This window comes from Balaenoptera borealis, assembly GCF_965194805.1.
Source record: "Balaenoptera borealis genome assembly, chromosome: 7".
Taxonomy (NCBI): Eukaryota; Metazoa; Chordata; class Mammalia; order Artiodactyla; family Balaenopteridae; genus Balaenoptera; species Balaenoptera borealis.
This window is the reverse complement of record NC_138864.1, coordinates 122,563,749-122,577,876: the sequence shown is the minus strand read 5'-3', so window position 1 is coordinate 122,577,876 and position 14,128 is coordinate 122,563,749. Positions and strand designations below refer to the sequence as shown.

Genomic DNA, 14,128 nt, shown 5'->3' with positions numbered 1-14,128 from the left:
ATCAGCCTCGCCCGACACCCACATGCCTTTTGTGGTCCTCACTGTGACTCCTTTGATTGTATTAACAGAATTTATCTTCAGAGTATCAGATCTCTTCCTTGCTTCTTCATCCTTCCGAAAGACGCAGGTGTTATCAGGAAGCAATGCCTAGCTCTTGGTGTCACACATCTGTTTCAAATGCCACCTCTACCAATGACTAGGGGGGACATTAAGCCAGTGGTTCTCAGTTGGTGGTGACTCTGCCCTTGGGGAGAACAGTTGGCAACATCTAGAGACAGCTGTGATTGTCACAACTTGGGTTGCTACTTGTATCCAGTTGGTAGAGGGCAGGGGTGGGGCACTGCTAAACACCCTACAATGCACAAGTCAACCACCACAACAAAGGATTATGTATCTGACCCCAAACTGCAATAGTGCTGCTGTTGGGAAACCTGCTTTAAGAAAATAACCTTTCTGGGGGGGCTTCCCTGGTGGCGCAGTGGTTGAGAATCTGCCTGCTAATGCAGGGGACACGGGTTCGAGCCCTGGTCTGGGAAGGTCCCACATGACATGGAGCAACTAGGCCCGTGAGCCACAACTACTGAGCCTGCGCGTCTGGAGCCTGTGCTCCGCAACAGGAGAGGCCACGATAGTGAGAGGCCCGCGCACTGCGATGAAGAGTGGCCCCCGCTCGCCGCAACTAGAGAAAGCTCTCACAGAAACGAAGACCCAACACAGCCAAAAATAAAATAAATAAATAAATTAAAAAAAAAAAAAAAAACTTAAAAAAAAAAAAAAAAGAAAAGAACCTTTCTGAGCCTTGGTTCCGTGTCCTGTACAATGAGGGTAACCGTGGTCCAGGGCAGTGTCGTGAGGATTACAGGCAGCACTGTACTTAGAACACACGCCATAATGACTGGCACAGAGCCAGCGTCAAAAAACAGTAATTATTTTCCTAATTATTACCAGGCATTACATTGGTTACTTCCTAAGATGTTATTAGCTTAATACTAAAAAGGTAGTTCATTTACTCCACAAATATTTTTTTGAGCACTTTCTATACGCTAGGCACTGATCTGGCTGCTGCAAATAGATTAGTTAAAAGGAAAAAAAGACAACACACTCCAACTTCAGGAAGCTAACAGCCTGCAAGTAGGCACTGTGTTCCCATTTTGTAACTGAGAGAACCCAGGCCCTGCGAGGTTCAAGTAATGTACCCAAGGGTTCAACACTGATAAGGGGCAGAGCCTGGATTCAAACACCACCAGCTGCTACAGACTGAGGTGTCTGTAATTTGTGTCTCCCCAAATTAATATGTTGAAATCTTAACCCCCAATGTGATGACATCAGGGGATGGATCTGGGATTAGATCATGAGGGTGGAGCCCTCTCGAATGAGATTAGTGCCCCTCTAAGAAGAAACAGGAGAGAGCTTGCTTCTCTCTATGTCACGTGAGGATACAATGAGAAGACGGCTATCTGCAAACTAGGAAGTGGGCCCTCACCAGACACCCAATCTGCTGGCACCTTGATCTCGAACTTCCCAGCCTTCAGAACTGTGAGAAATAAATGTCTGTTGCTTAAGCCACCTAGTCTGAGCTAAGACACCAGCTTTGCCTGATTCCAAAGCCTACATGCTTTCTACTCCATTGTTATCAGACACCTGCTTTTAGGAAAACCAGATTGCAAGGTGTGTGAGAACGGCAGATCGCACTTCTGTGCTAAATTTTATTTATTGTCTTAGCATCGTCATCCATACCCTCTCGTTCTGCACGATATGCTTTTTGTTTCTTGTCCCTTCTACTCTTTATTAATTTAACAAATATTTACTGAGCACTTGCTCCTTGTTAGGATACAGTGGAGCTAAGACACGCTGCCTTCGCCTGCAGAGAGCTCCGGGGCTGGTGTGGGTGAGAGTCCGTCTCAGCTAGAAGTCTCGTGTGGGACCTGCAGCATCACCTTAACTTACCCTCAGGTGCAAGAGGCCATGAGGCCACCTCCATGTCGGGACTGCGGATGTCCTTACAGGTATTTGCGTTTATCTATGTACCTCATCACATGCACAGTTAGCTTATTTGCACAGCAAAATTTTCCTTTGGTGAACAGAAAACTCTGGGTGTAACATTCATACATCTGAAGTTCATGTTATGCTTTTAGCTTGACACAGATTTCCAGCACAGTAAATACTTAGTTATTATAGAGGATTTGCCTTTACAATGTTATTTGTTCATGACCTCGAAGGTCCATGCCTCATTGCATATTGTAATTTTGCTGAAGTGCCAATTTAATCACCTGACGTGAAATGCTGATGAACAAGAGAGTGTTACTCAGAGTGAGGGAACCTGGCAATCACCCAACATTCCTGTCAAACTTGACTTTGTGAGTTTCACTAAAGAAATAAAGTCCATTGTTTCAAGTATGTTCATGGTGGATGTTACTTTAGGAATATCATAGTGCAGTGTCTTTAGGAATATCAGTGTCATAGTGTAGGGTTTGTTTTGATGGAATCATTACAACCCTGAAGGAACACTTAAAATTTCCATTTATTCTTCACTGAACTGTGGAATGCATGTGGCGGCATTTGGGCGCTCACCAACGTCTCAGGGTCCATGCCTTACGGATGCCTAAGCCTCTTTTCCACTAACATACTGGCATACGTAATAAATTATAATGGCATCACTCGACTTTCAGCTGCATTCCTTCTGGACCTTGACCCTTAATGACAAGTTCTTTTGATCTGTTTAACCATGGACTCTCATCAGAGAGACGCAGCTTCAAAGCTCTACTTTACCACATACTAGCTGAGTAACTTGGGCATACTGACCATCCTCAGCTTTAGTTCCCTCCTCTGTAAAATGAGGATAATAATCACAGGTCTTGCTTAATGGGATTGTTGTGACATTAAGTTGTCACATTTACACACATAAGACTTTTAGCACAATGCCTAAAACAGCAGGTGACCCGTGAGTCTGGGCCCTCTTTCCTTTTCCACTTCCACCCCACTGACTGAGCTATTGCCCCTCCTTCCCGCCTTTTTGCTGAGGATGTGGCCCTTTCCCGTGGGGCCTTACCTACAACTCTGTTTGCTCCCGGTCTTGCCTGGTGTCTTCCTGGTTCTAAGTCCTGGAACACTTTTTGCTCTTGGCCACTCTCTGACATGGGATGTAGGGCTTACCCCTCAACTGGTCAACCTCTGCTACCCAAATCTCCTTCTTCTGCCTTTCTCTTTCACTCCTGAGTCAGCCATCACAGAGGTTACAGCACAGTAGTCAGGAACAGAGACCCCGGTATCTGACTGCCTGAGCCCAAGTTTTGATTCCACCACTTAAATTGGTGGCCTTGGGTATGTTATTTAACCTCTTGGTGCCTCAGTTTTCTCATTTGTAAAATGGAGATGATCATATTGACTATCTCATGGAATTGCTAGGAAGAGTAAATGAGTTCATGTATCTGAAGTGCTTAAAATGGAGCTTGGCCCATAGAAAGTCCTATATAAGTGTGTATTATTGTTATTTATTATTATAGGTTGGGTCCCCTGTTCTCTTCATTACCTGCTAGCTCCTCCCACCCCCATCTTTTAAAATGAGTGCTTTTAACGATTAATAACATTCTGATCACAAATTCACCTCCTCCTTGGCCGGCACATTACCCACCATCTGACTATTTCCACTTTGGCTTCACGATATACGTCCTCTTAGAAAAAAAATTCATTGGCTTTACATTAATCATTTTAAAATGCTTAGCCAATCACAACTCTATTTAATCTAGATAGCACTGACATGTAGTAAAGAGAAGGCCAGGGTGGCTCTTAAATGAACAGATTCCAGATCAAGAAGCCAGGAGCAGATACTCGGCTTCATATGTGTTTCAGTCTGTCACACACCACGTAACATGGGTTTCATCACTATCATTGACTTAGACGCCTCCACCACCAATCACAATGTATTTCAAAGGCGAATTAGTAGCTTTAGAAAACTATGTGAGCAATTAACCCCAAATTCTTACCTATAACTTTTCCTAGAAAGAGCGACTTGGGAGAATTGAACAGAGTGTCAGATGAACTTGGCAGATGGTAACTCACAGAAGGATAATGATCCAGCTGCAGGAAGAAAAAGAGAGACACTTTTAGAAGAATGTCACCATCCTGCACTGGACTCAGATCTCCCAGGGGGGATGACATCATTCTTTGAACCTCAGTTTCTGGATCTTATTTCATCATTGCTGACTCTGAAATACCAGCCTGAGAAAATGGGAAGTCCATCCCTTCCTTTGCTGGGGTTATTGGAAAACAAATCGAGCTTGGTAAGTGAAGACCCTTTATGAATTGTTGTCCAGCTGACGCACATTTTCTGTGGATAATTTACCTGCTGGATTAAGATCCTTGCTCATTTTAATAGAGTGAAACCTGCTTGATCCAATCCCTAGTATTGACCTCTGAGATAGAAAATGCTACATTTATAGCGATGGATTTTCTTTAGGATCGTCTTACTGTACTGTTTTCTTCACTGTTTGGGTCTATCAACTTGCACACAAATACTGATCTTCAGAATATATATATGTTCAAATATGAATATGAATATATTAATATATATGGATATGTAATTCAAATGCTGAGATTGAGGTTCATAGTTTTCTTGCTTATCAAAACGAGGGTGACTTCTCCTTCCTGCCACAGGGCAGGGACATCAGAGCCTGGAGGGGACAGAGGTACCTTTGCTCTGGCAGAGCTGTCCTTTCAGAGTGGAGCTGAGTTGGCAGCAGAGGGAGGTGACAATGAAGCAGGTGGGACTAGCTTACAGGTAATGCCTGCTGTAGCAATGCACATTTCTGATTACACTTCCCACGTCAAAGTGCAAGTGGTGGTGTCCCAGAATCACAGGGCTTCTCTTGTCCTTTGTGTCCCTAAGTGGCTTTTCTTGCCTTAGCTGAATTTTTACAACCCAAACATTCTAGTTGTGTTTCCCCAACTGTGAGCTCCTAGAACTTTCTGTGCTTCTGTGTACCCACATGTGAAAGGCCTCTTCTGTAACCTTTCGTTTTTCTGAAGTGAGTTTAATACCTGCTCAGGTCAGCATAAGGCAAGGTGTGGGTCAGAAGGAAACACTGCATCCCTATCTGGCAGGGCCTTCCCGTGGGAACTGCGCAAGGAAGCTACTTGCTGAAGGCAGCAGCACAGACTCCAGAAACTAGATCCACTCCCGGGTCTCGGCTCCTGACGGGCCAAGATGGGCAAAGCTGCAGGAAGGAGACCTGCTTCCAGGAAGGAGAGGGTGGCTGGAAGTGCGCGGGGAGGGAGCTAAACTCACTTGTCAAGAGGAGAATGAGTCACTTTGAGGAATGATGGCTAATTATTAATGACCGCCTACACGGGAATTTTGAGACTGCTTACTAGAAACCTCGAGGTTATTGTTACTCAAGGTTAAGAGTCAAAGAATCATCACGTCTCAGGAATTTTGGGAGTTTTGACCTGCAGAACGGGTACTGTAAGTTTTTTTGTGCATGGGTGAGTATCTGGTAGCGCTGCGATAAAAGTCCAAAACACATGATTAAAGCAATCAGCGGCGTGTTCGACTATAATTTTGAAAAGCTTTCTACAATTTCAAGTGCATCATTAACAAAACACTTATTCTGGCCAGAGAGTCTTAAACATTTTACTACTTTATTGTATTTTGTCGCGAGCAAAGGCAACTCTTTCTGCTGCTAAATATTAACTAGCTGCTTTGGCGCCATCTGGTGGTACACATGCATAACTGCTGCGGTCCCTCCATCCACTTCTACTGCCTGTTGTCAAAAGGCTTCCTGAAAGTGCCGATATATCAATAATTAGTAAGATACCCTACTAGGCTTCAGTGATGATCTCCCCCTAAATACTTCTCATTTAATCTATTTTGTTAAATAACTTAAAAATGGATACAAAGAATATATGTTCATTATAGAGAAAATAATAGATGTGCAGACAAAAATTTAATGTTAATTTTTTTATGTCTATTCTTTTGATTTTTTACAAAAATTGGATGGAACCCAACACACATATTGTTTTGCATTTGCATTTACTTTTCATTGCTTAACAATGTAATAGGAGACTCTTTCTGTGTCAATACACATACAACTAAATCATCCCTTGCAATGAATGATGGGTATTCCATTTTATGGATATACGGTACCCAATTTTTAAAAAATATCAAATTTCTCTGCTTAGACTTTTAGATTTCTTGTATCTTTGGGCCCAGGACAGTGCTGAACACATAGCAGCTCCTCAATAAAAATGTGCTGACATTCATTCCTGCAACTCTTCAAGCAGTGGACACAGGTGAAATCAGTGCTCAGAGGTGGCCTGATTCACACAACAGAATTACCCTTCTTTTCCTGAACTGTTTCTAGGGACCCAGACCAGACAGAGTTGGCTTTTGGGCACATTTTATATTATCTTTACTGAGCTCATGTAAAATAAAATTCCTAGTTTGTCTCCATAGGTTACTTTCAGCTCTTCCCCTTCCTTCATATAGGCAGTTGGTGACTTGAACCAAAAGCTAAAATTTACATTTATTTATACTAAATTTATTTCTTTTGTAATTTGAAGCATAATAACAGCCTACTCAAAAGTTTTTGAATCTTGATTCTGTCATCAGTGATTCTGCCTGGTTTTGATTTATCTATAAACATCACAAACATGCCAAGTCTTCATTCATTAATGAAGTCATTAATGAAAAAATGTTGGACAGGAATCTAAGTGGGCAATGATCTATAATTCTAATACAAATTACTTGCTCAGTTAGGAAAATCTTTTGGAACAACTGACATAGAAAATATGACAAGTGCTGAAGATACACAGGAAGGCTTTAACGTTCACAAAGATCAAACTCTCGTGTCTGCGGTAATTCTGTAATAAAAGAGGAAAGCAGGAGGAGAGCTACGAGGAAAGAAGAGTCTGGCTGACTTTTTCCTTCTCTCTCACACTCCCTCCTGCCTTGTGCTGAGGAGGAGGGAGGCAGGTGGGGTTGCGGAACAGGAGGAGGTGAAGTGGAGGGCACGGCAGGAAAGGCAAGAGCAGCTCGGGGGCCTTGAAGACGTGGCTCCGTGAAGGATCCCGGACTCCCTGGGGTGACGAGCCACGGGATGCGGGCGCCCTCTAGAGGCTGAAAAAGGCAAGGAACTAGATTCTCCCCTCACAGCCTGGGGTGCCGGGGGAACCAGCCCTGCCAGCATCTGAGCATCAGCTCCGCGATATTAATTTTGGATGTCTGGCCTCCAGAACCATAAGATAATAAATCGGCGTTACCCTAAATTTGTGGTAAGTTGTTACAGCAGCAGTAGAAAACTAATACAGGAAATTAAAAAAAAAGAGCCGTGCCACCAAAACCATGACTGAACATCACCTTCTCCCAGCTCGGTTCTCAAGTAATAGCTCTAGTCCTGCTCCGCTCTTCCTGCCTCCCGGACGAAGGCTGCAAAGCTGCCCGATTCCGGAATTGCCCCCGCTTTCTAGAGCACCCAATCCTGCTTTCTGGAATCCTCCCAACACAAGCCCCATCCTCTTCCCGTCTCTCGCCCAGTGATATCTCCATCGTGGTCCCCGGTATGTGACTCTCTTTGGGCCAGTAATCCACTCATTGCCTCCTGGCTCCAATTCACCCTTCAATATCTGCTCTATGATAAACACGAATTCCTTTAATCTCCTTTAAAATGAGCAGGATGTTAAACTTTCTCAGCCCTGGAGGGAAGAAGGGGCTTCTGGAAATTTCCAGTGCTGGCTTGGGGGCGGGGAGGTAGTGGAGGTTCGGCCTAGGGTGTGAGGTCTGCCCAAGCCACAGGCCCAGAGCAGGACGCCTCCGTGAGCCTACAGCCTGGTGACTCTCCGTCTCCCCTGGAAACCATAGCCCTTGTGCAGCCCTGCGTGGCCTGCGTGCTCGGAAGCCCCCTGCCCCCAGCTCCCCAGCCCCACCCCCACACACGCTGGGTCCCTGCTTCCCCACCTGCACTCCAGAGGGTGGCCTTGTGCTGGCCCAGCAACCCCAGGCCAGTTCCAGCCCCGCCAAACCAGAACTTCTCTGCTCTCTGTGGCGGGGCACGGCTTTTCCCACGACGTCTGGAGCCCCCATGCTGGTCCTTCTGTGGGTCTCCTTCCTCAGCCCTGGATGCTTCTAGCAAACTCTACAGGGCTTTCCTTACATCTTGGAGGTTTCCTTTATGGCAGTTAATTCTTGTATCAGGAGCCTAGTGAGTTCTAAGCAGTTTCTATCGAATCCTGTTCTTCTTAATGGTCGTTTCATTCTTTTAATGGTTATACCCTTCCCCCTTCCTTCCTGTCTCAGAAGCAATGCCTTCCCAAGGCTCTTCCTCTGCTTCTGTACATTTTAGACTCTTTCCATTTGATTTCCTAGAAGCCAGTGCTCAAATGAGAATTTCTTCAGTCAGCCGTGTCCAAAAATCAAAGAAGTTGTGTGGCAAGTCCAGGCTGCAGTACAGGCTTCCTGTCACTTAGACCTTGAGCGCAGCGTGTCCCATGGTGTCCTGCATGTCCTGCATGTCCCTGAACGTCTAGTTAATCACTTCTAAAAGTGCAAAGATGGGAGGGACCTTCAAGATGGCGGAGGAGTAAGATGCGGAGATCACCCTCCTCCCCACAGATACATCAGAAATACATCTACATGTGGAACAACTCTTACAGAACACCTACTGAACGGTGGCAGAAGACCTCAGACCTCCCAAAAGGCAAGAAACTCCCCACGTACCTGGGCAGGGCAAAAGAAAAAAGAAAAAACAGAGACAAAAGAATAGGAATGGGACCTGCACTTCTGGGAGGGAGCTGTGAAGGAGGAAAAGCTTGACACACTAGGAAGCCCCTTCACTGGCAGAGACGGGGGGTGGGCCGGGGGGAAGCTTCGGAGCCACGGAGGAGAGCGCAGCCACAGGGGTGCGGAGGGCAAAGCAGAGAGATTCCTGCACAGAGGATGGGTGCCGACCAGCACTCACCAGCCCGAGAGGCTTGTCTGCTCACCAGCCGGGGCGGGTGGGGGCTGGGAGCTGAGGCTTGGGCTCCGGAGGTCAGACCCCAGGGAGAGGACTGGGGTTGGCGGCGTGAACACAGCCTGAAGGGGGCTAGTGTGCCACGGCTAGCCCGGGAGGGAGTCCGGGAAAAGGTCTGGAGCTGCCGAAGAGGCAAGAGACCATTGTTTCGGGGTGCGCGAGGAGAGGGGGATTCAGAGCACCACCTAAACGAGCTCCAGAGACGAGCGCGAGCCGCAGCTACCAGCGCGGACCCCAGAGGCGGGTGGGAGCCGCAGCTATCAGCGCGGACCCCAGAGGCAGGTGCGAGCCACGGCGATCAGCGCGGACCCCAGAGGCAGGTGCAAGCCGCGGCTAACAGCGCGGACCCCAGAGACGGGCGCAAGCTGCGGTTACAGTGCAGACCCCAGAGACGGGCGCGAGCCGCGGCTATCAGCGCGGACCCCAGAGGCGGGCGCGAGCCGCGGCTATCAGCGCGGACCCCAGAGGCGGGCATGAGACGCTAAGGCTGCTGCTGCCGCCACCAACAAGCCTGTGTGCGAGCACCGGTCACTATCCACACCACCCCTCCCGGGAGCCTGTGCAGCCTGCCACTGCCAGGGTCCTGGGATCCAGGGACAACTTCCCTGGGAGAACGCAAGGCACACCTCAGGCTGCTGCAACCTCATGCCGGCCTCTGCCACCGCAGGCTCCCCCGCACTCAGTACCCCTCCCTCCCCCCTGCCTGAGTGAGCCAGAGCCCCCAAAGCAGCTGCTCCTTTAACCCCGTCCTGTCTGAGCGAAGAACAGACGCCCTCAGGCAACCTACACGCAGAGGCGGGGCCAAATCCAAAGCTGAACCCCAGGAGCTGTGCAAACAAATAAGAGAAAGGGAAATCTCTCCCAGCAGCCTCAGGAGCAGCGGATTAAATCTCCACAATCAACTTGATGTACCCTGCATCTGTGGAACACCTGAATAGACAACGAATCAACCCAAAATTGAGGCGGTGGACTTTGGTAGCAACTGTAGACTTGGGGTTTGCTTTCTGCATCTAATTTGTTTCTGGTTTTATGTTTATCTTAGTTTAGTATTTAGGGTTTATTATCATTGGTAGATTTGTTTATTGATTTGGTTGCTCTCTTCATTTTTTTATACATATATATATTTTTTTTTTTCCTTTTTCTCTTTTTGTGAGTATGTATGTGTATGCTTCTTTGTGTGATTTTGTCTGTATAGCTTTGCTTTTACCATTTGTCCTAGGGTTCTGTCTGTCCTTTTTTTTTTTTTTTTAAGTACAGTTTTAAGTGCTTGTTATCATTGGTGGATTTGTTTTTTGGTTTGGTTGCTCTCTTCTTTCTTTCTTTTTTAAATTACTTTTTAATTTTTAATAACTTAAAAAATTTCCTATTTTAATAACTTTAATTAATTAATTAATTAATTCTTTCTTTCTTTCTTTTTTTTTCCTCCCTTTTCTTCTGAGCTGTGTGGCTGAGAGGGTCTTGGTGCTCCGCCCGGGTGTCAGGGCTGAGCCTTTGAGGTGGGAGAGCCGAGTACAGGACATTGGTCGACCAGACACCTCCCAGCTCCATGTAATATCAAATGGCGAAAGCTCTCCCAGAGATCTCCATCTCAACGCTAAGACTCAGCTCCACTCAATGACCAGCAAGTTCCAGTGCTGAACACCCCATGTCAAACAACTAGCAAGACAGAAACACAACCCCACCCATTAGCAGAGAGGCTGCCTAAAATCATAAGGTCACAGACACTCCAAAACACCACCGGACGCAGTCCTGCCCACCAGAAAGACAAGATCCAGCCTCATCCACCAGAACACAGGCACCAGTCCCCTCCACCAGGAAGCCTACACAACCCACTGAACCAACCTTAGCCACTGAGGGCAGACACCAAAAACAATGGGAACTATGAACCTGCAGCATGAGAAAAGGAGACCCCAAACACAGTAAGTTAAGCAAAATGAGAAGACAGAGAATTACACAGCAGATGAAGGAGCAAGGTAAAAACCCAGCAGACCAAACAAATGAAGAGGAAATAGGCAGTCTACCTGAAAAAGAATTCAGAATAATGACAGTAAAGATGATCCAAAATCTTGGAAATAGAATGGAGAAAATACAGGAAATGTTTAACAAGGACCTAGAAGAACTAAAGAGCAAATAAACAAGGATGAACAACACAATAAGTGAAATTAAAAATTCTCTAGAAGGAATCAATAGCAGACTAAGAGAGGCAGAAGAACGGATAAGTGACCTGGAAGATAAAATAGTGGAAATAACTACCTCAGAGCAGAATAAAGAAAAAGAATGAAAAGAATTGAGGACAGTCCCAGAGATCTCTGGGACAACATTAAATGCACCAACATTCGAATTATAGGGGTCCCAGAAGAAGAAGAGAAAAAGAAAGGGACTGAGAAAATATTTGAAGAGATTATAGTAGAAAACTTCCCTAATATGGGAAAGGGAATAGTCAATCAAGTCCAGGAAGCGCAGAGAGTCCCATACAGGATAAATCCAAGGAGAAACGCTCCAAGACACATATTAATCAAACTATCAAAAATTAAATACAAAGAAAAAATATTTAAAGCAGCAAGGGAAAAGCAACAAATGACATACAAGGGAATCCCCATAAGTTTTTCAGCTGATCTTTCAGCAGAAACGCTACAAGCCAGAAGGGAGTGGCAGGACATATTTAAAGTGATGAAAGGGAAAAACCTACAACCAAAATTACTCTACTCAGCAAGGATCTCATTCAGATTTGACGGAGAAATTAAAACCTTAACAGACAAGCAAAAGCTAAGAGAATTCAGTACCACCAAACCAGCTTTACAGCAAATGCTAAAGGAACTTCTCTAGGCAGGAAACACAGGAGAAGGAAAAGACCTACAATAACAAACAGAAAACAATTAAGAAAATGGTAATAGGAACATACATATCGATAATTACCTTAAATGTAAAAGGATTAAATGCTCCAACCAAAACACACAGACTGGCTGATGGATACAAAAACAAGACCCATATATATACGTATGCTGTCTACAAGAGACCCACTTCAGACTTAGGGACACGTACAGACTGAAAGTGAGGGGATGGAAGAAGATATTCCATGCAAGTGGAAGTCAAAAGAAAGCTGGAGTAGCAATTCTCATATCAGACAAAATAGACTTTAAAATAAAGACTATTACAAGAGACAAAGAAGGACACTACATAATGATCAAGGGATCAATCCAAGAAGAAGATACAACAATTGTAAATATTTATGCACCCATATAGGAGCACCTCAATACATAAGGCAAATGCTAACAGCCATAAAAGGGGAAATCAACATAACACAATAATAGTAGGGGACTTTAACACCCCACTTTCACCAATGGACAGATCATCCAAAATGAAAATAAATAAGGAAACACAAGCTTTAAATGACGCATTAAACAAGATGGACTTAATTGATATTTATAGGACATTCCATCCAAAAACAACAGAATACACTGTCTTCTCAAGTGCTCATGAAACATTCTCCAGGATGGATCATATTTTGGGTCACAAATCAAGCCTTGGTAAATTTAAGAAAACTGAAATTGTATCGAGTACCTTTTCCAACCACAACGTTACAAGACTAGATATCAATTACAGGAAAAAAACTGTAAAAAATACAAACACAAGGAGGCTAAACAATACACTACTAAATAACCAAGAGATCACTGAAGAAATCAAAGAGGAAATCAAAAAATACCTAGAAACAAATGACAATGAAAACACGATGACCCAAAACCTATGGGATGCAGCAAAAGCAGTTCTAAGAGGGAAGTTTATAGCAATACAATCCTACCTTAAGAAACAAGAAACATCTCAAATAAACAACCTAACCTTACACCTAAAGCAATTAGAGAAAGAAGAAAAAAAAAAAGCCCCAAAGTTAGCAGAAGGAAAGAAATCATAAAGATCAGATGAAAAAGAAATGAAAAAGAAATGAAGGAAACAATAGCAAAGATCAATAAAACTAAAAGCTGGTTATTTGAGAAAATAAACAAAAGTGATAAACCATTAACCAGACTCATCAAGAAAAAAAGGGAGAAGACGCAAACCAATAGAATTAGAAATGAAAAAGGAGAAGTAACAACTGACACTGCAGAAATATAAAGGATCATGAGAGATTACTACAAGCAACTATATGCCAATAAAATGGACAACCTGGAAGAAATGGACAAATTCTTAGAAAAGCACAACCTTCCAAGACTGAACCAGGAAGAAACAGAAAATAAAAACAGACCAATTACAAGCACTGAAATTGAAACTGTGATTAAAAATCTTCCAACAAACAAAAGCCCAGGACCAGACGGCTTCACAGTGAATTCTATCAAACATTTAGAGAAGAGCTAACACCTATCCTTCTCAAACTCTTCCAAAATATAGCAGAGGGAGGGACACTCCCAAACTCATTCTATGAGGCCACCATTACTCTGATACCAAAACCAGACAGGGTTGTCACAAAAAAAGAAAACTACAGGCCTATATCACTGATGAACATAGATGCAAAAATCCTCCACAAAATACTAGCAAACAGAATCCAACAGCACATTAAAAGGATCATACACCATGATCAAGTGGGGTTTAATCCCATGAATGCAAGGATTCTTCAATACATGCAAATCAATCAATAAACCATATTAACAAATTGAAGGAGAAAAACCATACGATCATCTCAATAGATGCAGAAAAAGCTTTTGACAAAATTCAACACCCATTTATGATAAAAACCCTCCAGAAAGTAGGCATAGAGGGAACTTACCTCAACATGATAAAGGCAATATATGACAAACCCACAGCCAACATCATTCCAATGGTGAAAAACTGAAACCACTTCCACTAAGATCTGGAACAAGACAAGGTTGCCCACTCTCACCACTATTATTCAACATAGTTTTGGAAGTTTTAGCCACAGCAATCAGAGAAGAAAAAGAAATAAAAGGAATCCAAATTGCAAAAGAAGTAAAACTGTCACTGTTGGCAGATGACATGATAGTATACATCGAGAATTCTAAAGATGCTACCAGAAAACTACTAGAGCTAATCAATGAATTTGGTAAAGTAGCAGGATACAAAATTAATGCACAGAAATCTCTTGCATTCCTATACACTAATGATGAAAAATC

At 44.1% G+C, this 14,128-nt stretch overlaps 1 protein-coding gene across 3 annotated transcripts in view; it reads right to left on the bottom strand.

Annotated features, from left to right (window-relative positions):
- The window catches only part of CNTNAP2 (contactin associated protein 2), a 2,074,761-nt gene that overhangs the window by 129,196 nt on the left and 1,931,437 nt on the right, over positions 1-14,128 (bottom strand). For all 3 annotated transcript variants that reach the window (XM_082400459.1, XM_082400458.1, XM_082400460.1), the window contains one exon: positions 3,984-4,077. In XM_082400459.1, coding sequence (XP_082256585.1) covers positions 3,984-4,077 — 94 coding nt within the window. The remainder of the gene's footprint in view (positions 1-3,983; positions 4,078-14,128) is intronic.